Source organism: Labrus bergylta, chromosome 7 (genome assembly GCF_963930695.1).
Source record: "Labrus bergylta chromosome 7, fLabBer1.1, whole genome shotgun sequence".
Lineage (NCBI taxonomy): Eukaryota > Metazoa > Chordata > Actinopteri > Labriformes > Labridae > Labrus > Labrus bergylta.
In genome coordinates this window covers 895,618-911,078 of record NC_089201.1, presented here as the reverse complement: position 1 = coordinate 911,078, position 15,461 = coordinate 895,618, and the positions used below count along the sequence as shown (strand labels likewise).

The window sequence follows — 15,461 nt, the reverse complement described above, 5'->3', positions numbered from 1 at the left end:
AGGCTAATGTTGGGATCAATGACAAAACTGAATCCAAAGACAAGTTTCAGATTCTTGCATTATTCACAAAAACGACCATATGGGCAAACTCTGTTTATGTAGTAGGAATAATCCTTTCTCATTATAAGCAAAGGTTACACACTGAAAGAACACATTGTTGCCCAATCCTTTTTGACACTTAACTGGAAAATTACAACAAAATCATTAATTAACTGATTTAACTAATTAATGATTGTCTGTGTTGCTTGCTGTTAAGTCTGATGTTGGTTGGGTCTTTTGTCTGATGTCATCTTTGTTTTTATGTGCTGCAGAACAGGAATCTGCTGTAGGCCTTGAGCAGTTTTAACTGAGTCAGGCCCATTTAACTGTAACCCTGTGTAATGTTACTTGTAACCATTCCAGTGTAATTAGATTAAACAAAATTAAATTGTGGGTTTATAGCATCCCAAATCTGGATTGCATTTGGTAGATGCACATCCTTAAAGTGAATATTGAACTAGGTTGAGGTTTTTTGTATACATTTAAATTTGAACCCAGAAACCAACATTAAAGCATAATTTCCCCTTTTTTTCCACACATATCAATGTGTATGCTTATTGTGCTGGACTTCTGTTCTTCGGCTTTATATTTGGGGTACAAAAACCGATATTGGTGGGGTTCAAGTATGTCTCCACGGATGCTTAAATAGCATGTTGATATGATTGATAATGTAATGTAATATTAATATTACATATAGTATATATGTGTATTAGTAATTTGAGTGTTATTGCATGGCCTTGCGGAACAGTCGTTACATTTCACTGCACATCTGTATGAGCATGTGACAAATACAAATCTTGAATCTTGAGGTTCAAAGGTTGTTGAGATTGTTATACTTGCTACCTTTGTGGTCCACTAGATGGCAGCAAAACACCCGCTAACCGGCAGGTCAGCTGCCAGAAGAAGAATTCCTCCATGTTCCTCCTCCTCCTCCTTCTCCCCGGGAGAGTTGTATTTCCAAGTCAGTGGAGTAATATCTGCATACAGTTTCTGCCCTCCTGTGGTTAAAAGGCAAAGCAGCGGTGTTTGTCGGTTAAGTGGCTGCGCGGATGAAATGTCGTCTTGGGCTAAATCATCTGCTGCTGCCCGGCGACAGGCTAACCCCAACGGAAGGTAAGCCGTGTGGTCGACTGTATGTAGTTTAGCATCTAAAAGCTAACACGATAGCTAGCAGGCTTAGCAGACAACAAGCAGTGTGTTTAGCACGCTAGCCTCTCTACCCATTACCGTTATAGTTAAACATGTTAAAAAACAACAACGAAGCACCTTTTAAAGTCAATCCTGTGTTGCAGTGCTCCACAGATGCGTCTGTTTCGGAGAGCAGCGCCTTACCCCAGCAGAGAGGAGAGACCAGAAGAGCTCAAAGATGCCCTGGAAAGGTACCGAACCAAAACACATAACTAAAATACACACATTATGGACAAAAATGTGTCTTTGCGTGCTAGTTAATGCATGTGACGTAAATAATAATAAAGTCAACGTTTATGGCATTTCATCGCCTCACAACTGCAGAGGCCCTCCTTTTTGTCTAATATCTCTTATTAATACATTTTCTTTATTTGCATGAACGTAGAGAGGATTTTACGAAAGCATCAAGTGTTGATCAGATTAATATTAAAACATTTGCAAACAGTAAAAGTATAAACCATCGTCTGCAGGTGCTCATGAATGACTGATCAGTGGGTGTCTTTTCTGTTTGTGTATACAAGACTGTTAAGGTCTTAACTGTGTATGTGTTTAACACTTGTGTTTTTTTAAGTGTATGCATTTGTTTATATTTGTGTTTTCATGTGCAAGTGTATGCGTTGTCTCTTCAACAATGATGTACGGCACAAGAGAGGGACGTGTTTTGACTGTGTTAACATCACTTTCATGCAATGTGTTCACCAGCATTCAACACAATGTTGTAGTAGGAAGTAAGCCAACAAACATTTTAGTAAACCTGTTATACCTGATTAAGGTCAATAGAATGCCTAGGCTGTGATCAAAATAAACAAGAGGTTAGATTTACATTTTTATCAATAAGGAGCAATGCATAGGTGTTTCTGCTGCAACCCCAGTATAGAGGTGACTGGAATGTAACTTACGTTGCCCAAAACTTGTATCTCTGAGGAAAATCCACTGACCTTGCTGTGGAAGCTGTAGCCATGTTTTCTGATGGTAGGTACATTTTAAGAGTATTGTTGTTTAGATTGATTAAAATGAACCAAAGTAACCTAATTAAATGGTCTTCTATTGTGACAGATCAAATCAGTCATATTTCTATAACATAAAAACACCACATTATCTTAATGTAATTGCATATTTTTCCTGTCACCAATCTGTAGTTTGTTACAGATTTGTTGTTATCCCTCTACATTAAATTTGCAGAACCATTTACAATTTGTTGCCAAAGTTCAGAGAGAGATCAAATGGGACAAAGTCTCTACTTTTTCAGTCCTTTCCCCTGCCTAGTCTTACAGACTACACAGAAGTTTTATGTGGGTGTTTGCCACAGTACCTGATGTGCCAGTTGACAGGTTCATGAGGTCAACAAGCCTCACCCGAGCATGTATGAATTTCATGTTGAATGCCAACTATGGTGTTGTAATCTCAGAGCTCTGGTTTCAGTCTGTAAAACCTTCAATCATGCCAAGTCATCTCATTCATTAACTAAGTGGACAGTAATGCTTAGCAATGCTTCCCTCATTAAATTGTTGAATTTAAGGGTTCTTGTTCCCCTTGTTTCTTTCAGCTATGAAGAACTGGATCAAATACAAAGCTACAGTGCAAATGTGAAGTATGAGAGCTACAAGCATCAGCCAGTTGGTGAGCCTTGTGCTTTTACTTTGATCACAAAAGTTTGCAAAGTTTGCACCATTCAGAAACCTTCCACACCAAGACAACACTTTGTTTCTTTTATTTACATGTTAAAATTCTAAATATTAAAATCAGTGGGTGTCAAATCCATAGCCTGCATTCCTTCCATAACTACATACTACTGCCCCCTTTAGTTTACACTTTTAAATAACACCATTGCAGTAAACAGAACATATGTTAGACGTTTAAAATTGCTGATGTTGATTTTAAATTAATAGGGGAAATATCTGACCTTTTATCTACACCCGCAACTTACCTTCCATTCTCTCTTTATCCCCTACTGCCTCCACTTTCCCTTCACCCTTCTCTTCATTCTCCTCCAACGCTTCCACCATCCACACAACCCCAGCCAAGGCGGACAGCTGCACTCCAGCAGACCGCCGCAAAGCACTGTATCAGAAATTCTACAGACAAGTTCAGGAGGAAAGGAAGCCGGCGGACTGCGTGGTCCTCTCTGTAACCAACCAGTGCCTGTGAGTATTAAAAAAAAAAAAAAAAAGGACAAACCGGAGGGAGGTGATTTGATTGTCTTTAGTGTCATTCAACTTCTGTAGTGAAACTCACTCAGTTATGTCAGCCCTCATTGTTTTTAGTTATGTCAAAAACTCAAGCAGAAAAGACTACCGTGTTGCTGACCCTGATCCTCATGTTTCTCCGCTGTTATTTTTGGATTGGGACTTTTAGCACTTCGAGCTCTTGCTTCAATGCATGTGCTTGCTGTAAAGAGTGGCGAACATCTCATGTTGTTGTTTCTAGTATTGCAACACAGCTGGAAAGGTATCAACACATAAGGTTTGTGTTGATTCTCCTACACACAAGGTGACCCACCCTTTATTCTGATGCATAACAATGAACAGTAAAATCCAAAACATCTTGGCAGGGACCCATGCTAACATTATCAAACAAGCTATTGTGCAAAGGTACCACCGCTGACTGGTACAGGTTCTGCCTGTTATGACAACTGCCTAAAAGATTAGTTGGTGACTTGCATTGAGAGCGACAATTTGTTGCATGATTACTTAGTTTTGCTCGCATCCTGGTAACTACTATTCCACTGAGGATTTCAAGGTGACTTAAGGAAATACGTCAAGTTCTTCCTTAAGCATTCACTTAGGAACAGTGTATTGTACTTCAGAAGTCAAAATCGATCAAGAAATAATCAATTATCTGGATTTATCCTGTAGACGACAACATCGTCACAATCAGAAATCAAACCAGCTATAACTCATTTTATACCTTGCAAAATCATTGGGTTTTCCACTTGAACAGTACTTATCACTGTATAATGTAGAAAATAGAAAGCCATCTGCTGCACATATTGAACCACACAATCATAAAGAGTGCTATGCATCATTCCAATTCATTATCCCAGTAACAGAAGTGAAATAGGATATGAATGGAAACCACATCTACTGGACCCAGCCTTTCGCCCCCTCATGGTACATTTAATCTTTTCATGCTTTGGATGGAACATGACATCACTAACCAATATGACATGGGATGGAGGCTTAGGATCTTACCAATGAAACAGTATAGGGCAACAAGCTGGTGTGTGTGTGTGTGTGTGTGTGTGTGTGTGTGTGTGTGTGTGTGTGTGTGTGTGTGTGTGTGTGTGTGTGTGTGTGTGTGTGTGTGTGTGTGTGTGTGTGTGTGTGTGTGTGTGTGTGTGTGTGTGTGTGTGTGTGTGTGTGTGTGTGTGTGTGTGTGTGTGTGTGTGTGTGTGTGTGTGTGTGTGTGTGTGTGTGTGTGTGTGTGTGTGTGTGTGTGTGTGTGTGTGTGTACTGCTTGTGTTCCTCATGTATGTAGAGGGATGACATGGAGGTGGTAAATCATCTTGATAGACAATGCCCAGGTTATTCTTTGGATGGGTTACAGGATATGTCTGTTGTTACCTTCTGTTGTGTTGAATGATGTTTACGTTCTGACAGGTACAGCCTTTTTTCAGTACCACTGACAGCATTAAGTGTGACTCATTTCACTGTCCTCAAACGTCTTTAAAAGTCTTTATAGTCTGCAATTGTCACCTCATTTGGTAGTGGACCACAAAGTGAGAGTAGAGGGCAAGTCAGGTCTGTCGAACCTGAAGAAGATGCTCTTTTAACCTGGGTAGATCGTCATGGTTACTTGCTCTGCACGGCTTACCTGATAAGGAACAGATTCATTTTGAGTTACGCCTGATATTCTGAAAATTGCTGTCCTTTCTTTTATTATTACCTGAAGATGTTCTCCACAGCCAGTAGAGATCTTCAGCTGAGATACATGAATGGAAAAGTTTTGAACCGTAATTTTAAAGTCACGAACAAGAAATGCAGGTACAGTAGTACACATCTGATGCATTGCATCACTGGAGCCTATCTGCTTCAGGTAACATTCATGCTTCAGCAGACGATTTGTAAAAGAACAAAGAGGGCACATCGTGTAAGGATGCAGGATTACGTTTAAATTCTTGATTAGTATTTATCACAGATACAATAATTAGTTTGACCATAACTTTGCCAACTACTAAAGTTAGTTTCCATCTTTTTTCATATATTAAAAGTATCAAACTTAATTGTTTTTCCTGTCTGCACTGCTGAGATCAAGTGTATCCTTGTTTAAGTGTAAGAGTTGTACTGTGTGTAGTTAACACACGATGCTGTCTGAAAAGGAAGCACTGAGAGCTTTTTATGCATTCATTTTGGTTTCTTCAAACAGCCAGCAAACAGCCAAACAGTGATGGTTCCTTTTGGGGCATCTATGTATGTGTCAAACGCCGCCTTTTCTGTCAGAACGCACAGAGCCTGAGGCAGAATGCCTTAGTTGTCAGAGAAAGTTGTTTGTGATACCTAAAAACTGATGCATGTTTTCACTCAGGCTCCAGGCTTTGTCCAGCCAGCTTGCTTGAAGTAAGCCTTGGTATGTCAGGCTTCCTCCACAGAACACCCCTCTGGTGTCCTCTTCAGACAAAGTGACTGATAAAAACCAGTTCCACAAACACGGGAGCCACTTCATGCATTTTGTACAGCACCGACTTATCATAAAAACATAACACACATTTCAATGCTGCCAATGTTACCATTTAAGAGCACCAGTACAAACTGATAACCAATAGTACTGCATAAAAACACCATTTTGACAAAGTTTTTCAAATACATTCTGATATAAATGCCATTTAATAACATGTTTTCACTTTGCAGTACATATCAAATGTGACTCCAAACCACATTCTCTCAACACAAGCTTGACTTCATGAAATGACATAAAGAAAAAACATCTTCAGCAGTGGTTGCTGTACTGAGCTCCTGAATAAAAAAAAAACATCAAATTGATCTTCTGTTTGTCCTCACATTTGGTGACAAGCGGTTAAAAAAATATAAGTGTTTAAAGTCACTACAACATGGTTCATCAATGAAATAGTGAACACACCATAATTATACACAAATACTGACTGGTAGGTTGTGCCATAATGTCAGCATTATCTGCCTGCAATTATAATTTTAGACTATTACACTTACTTTGAAAGTACTGACACTATCACTGTTTTGATCCTTATTATTACACAAAGGCTCTAAGAGTGTCTGCCATAAGCTGACAATGAGCAAATCTACAAAATTGTTTGATTTTGTTAGAGTCATAAACTGATTAAGATCCTAAAGTTTTACTCTTATTTAAAAAAAATAATACATATAGTGTATGTCAATGAGCTTTATTCACTGGAATATCAAAAATGAAGTTCTTATAGGATACATCGTAAAAGTGTTAGAGGTGTTTATATAATATAGTGTTAGTTGTATTTTATTTGGACAGCTTTGATTTATCTGGAATAAATTAGCTATTGACCAACAGACATGATCCAATACCACAGACAAAGTAGTAATTTTAGTATAGTCAGGAGTGCATCAGTGAATCGTTATTCTATTAATGAACACAGTAAGATTTAGAGGTGGTATTGGCAGCTGTAGGTAGCTTGGATGCTTTGTGACCTTTAATTCTAATGTTGAATCGGTTTCACTGTGGGAGAAGTCGATTGCTGCCACATCAAGTTTCAAGTCTTTGATGATAGTCTTTCCTTTGACAGAAGGACCACTTCTAATGAATCCACTCAACAACCTCCTTTTTTCACCACAGTATACCCGTAACACCAAATACACCAAAGACACATTCAAAAACAAATGAATGCTTTATTTTGTCCAAACACACAATATTCAAATCTCCATAGATACATTATTCACTACACTAAGTTTGTGTTTACTTTTTGTTGGTAAGAACACTTTAAATCAAGAAATAACCCTCTGGTCCTCTCAGCTGAACAACTTAATAAAGAAATGCTAACTTAACAAAGTGTTTCTCTTCCTCTCAAAGGGATTACCCCAAATCGCTAAGCCAGTGCTTGCAGGAGCGCGGCCTGTCAGTGGAAATGCTCTACCTTCAGGCGGAATCAGGCCTGACCCGGGCCCTGCAGGATGTCCGAGCAGAAGGCTCCCCGTTATGTATTCTGGTGGAGCAGACAAACATAGCTCTGTCCTCCTGCACTGTTATCATATTCTCAGAATCCCTCAAAAGTAAGTCCCTATCCCACATTCCTTCAAACGTAGCCAAACCAACTCAGTCACAACCCTCATTTTCTTTTGAAATTGAGATTCAACTTCTTGCCGATCTTTGTAAAAGTTAAAGCAACAATATGTAGGAATTATTTTTGGTACGCTTCGGCGCCCACTGAAGGTCTCTGAGTGCAACTGCACTGATGCAAAGACAGTGCAGTTACGCCTACCCCTCTTAGACAGCGTGCAATCAAGTAGATGTTACGAGAAGCTAAGGTTCCACATTTTTAAAGTGAACTTGTAGATCCACAGGGAAATAGACACATTTTAGGTGTAAGACAGATTTATTTGTGTGCAAACCTCAGACAGAACTTGGGTTATATGAATTTTTGGCACCCGAAAATCTGCTAAACATGAGACAATGATGGCACGGATAACAATACAATCGTGAAGTCGCAATGTGTTATGAATAATATCTGCAGGAATATACACTTTCTCACAGTCTCAGTCATTGCATAAAATCGTACAAAGCCATCATATTTCTCGCGCTGTAGACATTGGAGAGACGTCATTTTCCCTGTTGAAAGTTATTGTGCTATGAAATCGTCGTTTGAATCTACTGTTTAAAAGAGGGGGAAGCGACATATTGTTGCTTTAAACCAAATACACATAAAAAAGCCACAAAAACATTCTCACAGAAACACACAAACATCAACTCTTCACTCAACTTTTCTTAACATTTATAGATATCAAAACACCTTCATATAAACACAATATTCAACTTACATACGTTTGCAGATCATCTAACTTTTAGCTGATGCTCGTATTCAAAGCAACTTACCAAAACTGCATCTTACCATGTGAGAAATAAACAGAAGGCAACACACTTTGACCATACATAAGCCTACAACCTTAAGAAACTGAATGAAGCCCAAAAGTAGAAATAAAGGTACTTAAAAGGAATAGTTTCCCATTTTGGTTGCCAAAAGGATGGACAACATTCTCGTATCTCTGTCTGATAAATATGATCTCAGTCGGAATCTGTAAAGCTAAAAAAAATTGCTGGACTTCAGCTGGAAGACAGAAATGTCCTGCCAATGTTTCTGTAATGATTGGAGGGGGAAGACACATTAAACAGCCATGCATGCTGTTGCTATGGGGATTTCGGACACTGTCTGTCACGTTTAGTGCCGACACAATCAGGAGACAATGTCCTGAAATAAGGGAATTGGTTAATGGCTCTTCTCTCACTATGGAAGTGTGCACAGTCGAAAGACCAAAATATCAAACGTGCCAGAAATCACCCGACCGGTTTGGAACAGCTGATTAGGATCGTCCGTCACGCTTCAGTGTACACTGCACGACTGACTATGCACGATAAGGCTGAAATTCAAATTAAAAAATAGGGTCTAAATCTTTCTGTAATCGTACAGTCTTCATCCGGTTAAACTAGCTGCTTGTTGTAGCTCATATTATCTGATGGATATGAGAGTGGACTCCCTGCTGTGAAACTATTCCTCTAAAGCCAATTCAATAAGTCTGAATTTATATGTAATTTAAACTTCAAATATCAATGCAGCTATCTACATGAATTGATGAAAAACTAAAGAAAGAACAAGCAGATATACTAAATACATTATTTCTTTATTTTGTAAAATATGTCACTGAGTTTGCATGAGCACCCTGTGTGATTTAGTTGACCCACCAACACTGATGCTATTTAGAAAGCATTCAATGCACCAACCAACCTGCTCAACACAAACTGCAAAGGTAATCCAAGTGTTTCATGATGATAGTGCTCTGTAGAAGTCCAAACAACAACAAGAAATCATTCTTACTCATTAAAGGCTGATCTACTCAACAAATCTTCAAACTCAAAATGCTTGGTCCTTAAAGAAAAATGTGATATATGAATCATTGTTCAAACCAGAAAATTAAATATATAGAATTATAAGATGTATTAATAGTACACTGGCATCTAATGTAGAATCCACATCTAACCAATCAGTGAAACCATATCCAAAAAGATTAAAGAACAAAAGTGAAAGTAACTGATGAATGCACATCAAATTACATTCCCCATTCAACAAATCACAATTCTCATTAAAATTACTATTTAAAAGAACTACTTCCCAAAGAACCAAATTATCAGCAGACTGTGTTGAACCCAACGTCACATTAAAACAAAATCATTTAGGGAGTTATAGTTGCAAACCAATGGATGTTCTGCTTTGTTCCATGGGTCCTCATCTCTTCTAATCCATTCCTTTACTCTTCAGCATTAATATTCCTATTTCCCCCCCAGTCCATCGCAACATGCCCAAAGACCAGGCCATGGACTTTGTAGCAGCCGAGTACAGTCGCGGACTGGTCAAAGAGCGCCCCAAAAAAGACCCCTCAGACCTGGCAGCGCAGGCCTCACAGCTGCTCGATGACTTCCTGGAGAGAGAAAAGCTCGAGCGGCACACTGTTCCCTCTGAAACACGTCCTCTCCTCTTGCTGTTAGCTGAGGGGGTGCACCTCTACCCCGAGGAGCTGGAAACCATCTCAGAGTACGTGCGGTGCAGGCAGGAGCATGTACAAGGTAGGACATGGATTGTACTGTAGTACCTAGAAGTGTCAAACTAGTTTTCTGTCAGAATTTAAAAATGACACCTTGAATTTCTTATCTGCTCTCTCCGTCTCTTTGGATATTACCTCGTCTCTCTTTTCTTGTCTCTCTTGTTTTCATTTAAATCTTGTTTCTTTCCAGCCTCCAACACTGAGGGGCAGAGGGGTAATATGTTACCTCCAGGTCTGGGGAAACCTCCTCCTTTGCTGCCTACTCCGCCTGGGCCCCCTCAACCCATGTCCTCAGGCGGAGCAGGAGGGTCAATGATGGACCACTCCTCAACTTCACCATCTCCCCTTCTGCCCTCCCCAGGTAAGACTGCAGACTTTACTGGACTGCTTAAAGGTCCTTTAGAATCTTAAAAAGGTCGAAGTTGTAGTTGTCATAGACCTGGCATCCATTCCCCCCAAAATATCATGAAGTTAATTTCATTGCTCCTATGCTTGTATTGCCCATGAGATATCCCTCTCACATTACATTGTTGATTTGTTCCTGCAATTTAATTTTTTACCATCCAATAGTTGGTCCCTTCAGTAATTGATGGAAAAAATATATTTAAAAAAAAAATCTGATTTACCAGGTTTGATCCAGTTTGTGTTAAACCTTTAGCTGATCTTTAAATTACTGGAGGAAGGTAATACTAAGTGACATATGAGACATTGTTTGTTAGGGACGGATTTAAAGAAGGAAAATTAATAAATACTATTTCAATTAAATAGTTCTATTTTAAAATGAGATGAATCTGTTTACCTACCATAGTTTTATAATAAGAAGATTGTAACTCACCTGATAGTTACCTGATGTCTGTATGTGACGTGTGCGCTCCACCTGGAGTCTGTGACCACGGGACGGCTGATTGGTAGTCTTCAAATAGGTACAGTTTTATTCTGTTTTAGGGCTGCAACAACGAGTCAGTAGAAATCAATAAATAAAAATGTTGGTAACAAACTATTATCACCTCAAGTTAGAGGTGGGCGATATGGGAAAAATATCATATCAAGATTTTTTTTTTTTGCAAAATCACGATTTTATCACAATTTCCTTCATACTGATCTTTAGACAAATTTGTAAGTTACTGACCAGTTCAACCAAACTTATTTCCCTGTACAATGTTTTTAAATGCACAAAAACTGTGCAGACAAGTTTAATCTATTTGAAAAACATCTTTGTAGGAGGTCTCACCCAGAACATCTTTAGCAACAGAAATGTGATCAATATTTATGAACAATTTGAAGGTTTTCCTCACCCATTTGAAACGATGATTTAGTTATGTGTCCTCTTTTTATGTTCATCAGGAACATTTTCACGCAGTTATCCATTCATTTAAAAACATGTAGACTTCAAGTTCTTGTGTTTCTGTTCTATTTAGCCCTGCAGAGTTCCTATGACATCATTGGACTAACTTTAGTTTAGTTTATATATAATCAAACATAATACAGAATGTGTTCATTCTGTGACACCTGGTGGAGTTGTTTTTGCAGACTTTACTTTTAAGTTTCGTTTTCGTTTTCACTGCAGCGGAGCAAAACAGGAGGGGGTGTCGGAGCATAAACTGCAGCATGATAGAATAAACACATAAACCCGGTTCTACGATCTCCCTGCTTTGGCAGATCATCAGCATGTTAAAATCCTTCACGATCTAAGATCGTTATATTGCCCACCACTACCTCAAGTTGCACAAAACAGTTAACGTCACATGCAGTCAGCTTCAGATTTGTTTAAATGTGCTTTAAAATAACCTTTACACTTCTAATGGGCTGGAGAAGGGCATTACCTTTAATGTCAGCAATATACATTTCTTCAGCCTCAGCAAAGCATACTTCCTTATAGCTCCTAACATGCTCCTGTCTAAATATAGATCTGATGCTGTAAGGCTTCTCACACACACACACACAGCTTACAGAGTTACACAGCTTAAAGGTAGGATGTGCTACATTTTACACATAAATATAGCAGAAATCCTCTGACAATAACTCTCTGAGTCATGACTGTCTACAATGAGTGAGATGTGTGACTCGAGTCCTGCCATCTGTGATGTTGTCTGAGCCGTATTTACATCATGTTTACATTGAAAAGCGGACGGCTGACTCCTCCCCTCGTGTATAAAAGTTGTTTAACTGAGGGACTAGAGAAAAGAAGAATAACTTACTGTACTCACTGCTTATATCAATGTCTCGTAAGCGTTTCTAGATCATTCATCCTGTGTAAATATTCATGCAATGTCAAGCTACGAGCAAACTAAAGAGCGTGACCATTAGCATGCTAACACAACAATGCAGCTCGAGATAAGGGCTGTATCCGAATTGCCTAGTACCTACTCATTCTGTCAGTAGTCAGTAGGCAGTGCGTACTATCTGTGCTGTTTACTGTTTAGTACCTACTATTCAGTATGCGCGCACAGTTGGCAGATATTTGTTCCTACTTCATCTGATTCATTCAGTATGGAAGTGACGTCATTTACGTTTCCCGAACCAGCCGCATTCACCCATTTTTTGTTTTTTGTTTTTTTGTTTAGCTTTATTCAGGAAGAGTAATGCACATATACAGTCAGGTAAACAAAAAAAACAATATCACAATGTAAATCAAGTAAAAGGCAGATTAAATAACTAAATCACATACAGTACATAAAGAAAAGTACAAATGAAAGACAGTAAGATACGGAATATAAAGTAAAATAAACAAATAAAGACGCATTTAAAATGTGAAATGATTATTTAAATAGAGGGGGAAAGGTTTATAATAATGCAGACATTTGTTTTATTTTCTGTTGTTAATTTAAAGTAGTGATTTCAGACGGGACTTTAACTCTAGATTAAAAATTGATTAAATTAATCCACGTTCGTTTGTTTTGATTTAGAGGCGGACGTGACGTGACAATCTACATTTAATTTCGCACAGCATTGTGGGTGGTAAAATACAATTAATTTCCTGAAAGCACGCATCCGATCCATACTGCATGAAACCCGGAAGTTAGTATCCATACTGAAATGTTCAGTATACTGAGGTGGACCCAAAAAATGCTGACTGAATGACCATGAAAGTTCAGTACACTGAAACTCCATACTGCATACTGAACTGTGGATATTCAGAACGGCCAAGGACAATTTTGTCTTCCACTTAATTATGGATCGTTCCAATCAGGTTCCAATTGGATAACTCCTTTATGCTCGGCAAGGGGAGAGGGTTGTGTCGCTGTAGGAGAGTGGAGGATTCAGTGTGGTGGTGTCGCCAGAAATAGCTGTTTGTTTTGATTTCATGCTGATGCTCAAGGGCAAATGGTAAATTGACTTTAGCTTGTAGAGCGCTTTTCTAGTCTTCTGACTACTCAAAGTGTTTTAACACAGCATGTCACACCTACACATTCACACACTGATGGTATAGACTGCTGTGTAGTGAGACCATCAGAAGTAACTAATCCCATTCATACACCACCACCAATGTAGCGGGAGTAATTCAGGGTCCTACCCGCTCAAGGGCTACATCTACTGGATCAAAAGTCACACATTCTTCCTTTAAGGAAGAAATAAATCCACAAAGCTAAAATAAACACATGAGAAGTCATACTAACAAGACATCTACACCTCAAATGAATGAAAGTGTCTGATTTTTATTTTCTCTTTTCAGGTTCTTATCCCAAAACCAAACCCCCTCCGCTACTGTCCTTGCAACGACAATCCGGTCCCTCATTGGGGCCCCCAGCTTCACGGGGCCTTCTGTCTTCACACAGTCCCTATAGCGGCCCCCTAGGGCCTCGTGGGCCCCTACTCCACCACGGTCCCCCATACCATCCAGGTCCTAGGGGTCCTCATGGGATCAGAGGCCCACCTATTTTAAAAGCTTCCCGTCCTCCACTTCTTGCTTCTCCAGGTGGGTTGTTTATGTTTTTTAAAGATAAAGATAAATGCTGTTTATTATCCACAAATAACATGTTTCACCTAATAATGTTATATTCTCTCTCCTGGATCAGGTGCCCCTCACTCTCTTCCAAGACCAAGCTCCCGTCACTGAGAAACGAGAATCATCCACAAACACTAAAGCACACACTGTAACACACAAGCAGGCTTGACCTACCAGCATCTTCTGAAGATAACATCAGACGACTCAAACGCCCCTGAGTTGGATGACTGTAGTAAACCACGGTCAGTTAGATGATAACCATGGTAGTAAAAGCCAGATATGAATCATTTGATTGTGGATGGATCAGTGGAGGATTTCATGGAGTTATGACTGATAATATTAAGTGTCTTTCCCAGTGTCCCTGTGTCAAGCTTGTTCATATTCCTCTCAATCCAGAGAACGTTGGTGTGGTCAGAGTGTCAGGACGATCCTCTCTACAGTGTTAAAAGGTGCTCAAGTTTTTAAGAAGATCTCAGAGGACCCTGATAGAATTTATACAGCAAATTAAAAACAAAAAAGTTCCAACATCATTATTTAATGTGACATGGCAGATATTGTTTAAACAGAGAAGTAACACAAAATATGAACCATCATAAACATTAAAGAAAACTTATTTTTGTACCAAAGCAACGAGGCAACTTTTAATGCTAGGATTAGAAAATCAGTTTATATAATTAGACCATAATTCATTCAGGATCTTTGTTACAGCAGAACATAAAGGAAAGCTACACTACACCACTACACTTAAAGGTAGGGGGAGCTGTATTGACATTTTATGAGGAAATCTCAATCACTCTCTTTTCTTTTAGTTCAGGGAAACACTTCAATATTGAATATTTAAATTCTGCACTGTACTGTTTCTGGCTGTGTGCTGTTGATTGTTTTTATGACTTCATTGTTGGGAGCTGTAAAATATCCTGGTCTCGTTGGTAAAAGTAATTTGCGATACTGTATGTGACAAATGTGCAAGGAAGAGGGGAGATAGGGCAGCGATTCACTGATGAGAATCTCTGTCACTGTAAATCAACAAGCCCTCACAGTGTGCATTACCTGTTTCTGTGTGTGTCGCTCTGGTCGAAGATCCTCTAAAGAAATATTTTCAAAAGTGACATCAACATGTTTCTTTTCACATTTACTTGGAACCATTGAGTTATAATTTATCACAGATTACAAACTAAAAAGTGATAGAAAAATCTGTGGGAATAATCCATCTCTAAAACATCTCAACCTTTTCTTTCTGTTTTGTAGATATTGTTGAAATCCTGTTCCCAATCCTTTCTTTCTTTTTTAAATATATGTAAATACATATTGTAATAGTGGATAGTTGAACAACTTGGCACTGTGGATACGTTTTCTTGGATGTCCAGCAGTGTTCATTTTTATCAAGTATTAGGAGGGGGGGCTTGCGTTTGTTTAAAAAAAAAAAAAAAGGACTGTAAATGTTTTGTTTTGTTTTGGTCTGATGAGCGTTTCAATATTATTTGTATTGTAAAAGAGAGAATTAACCATAATAAAGTGATATTCATTTAAGTATA

The 15,461-nt window shown here is 38.7% G+C and overlaps 1 protein-coding gene across 2 annotated transcripts in view; it reads left to right on the top strand.

Moving 5' to 3' along the window:
* The window catches only part of si:ch211-216l23.2 (uncharacterized protein LOC565061 homolog), a 16,282-nt gene extending 821 nt beyond the window's left edge, over positions 1–15,461 (top strand). The window contains exons 2-10 of one of the 2 annotated variants that reach the window (XM_029278583.2): positions 899–1,152; positions 1,332–1,418; positions 2,774–2,847; positions 3,248–3,371; positions 7,240–7,439; positions 9,724–10,002; positions 10,171–10,341; positions 13,654–13,896; positions 13,997–15,461. In XM_029278583.2, the coding sequence (XP_029134416.1) occupies positions 899–1,152; positions 1,332–1,418; positions 2,774–2,847; positions 3,248–3,371; positions 7,240–7,439; positions 9,724–10,002; positions 10,171–10,341; positions 13,654–13,896; positions 13,997–14,037 (1,473 nt within the window). In that variant the 3' untranslated portion in view covers positions 14,038–15,461. Of the gene's footprint in view, positions 1–898; positions 1,153–1,331; positions 1,419–2,773; positions 2,848–3,181; positions 3,372–7,239; positions 7,440–9,723; positions 10,003–10,170; positions 10,342–13,653; positions 13,897–13,996 lie in introns of both variants that reach the window. The other variant, XM_020640502.3, reaches the window with a different exon arrangement.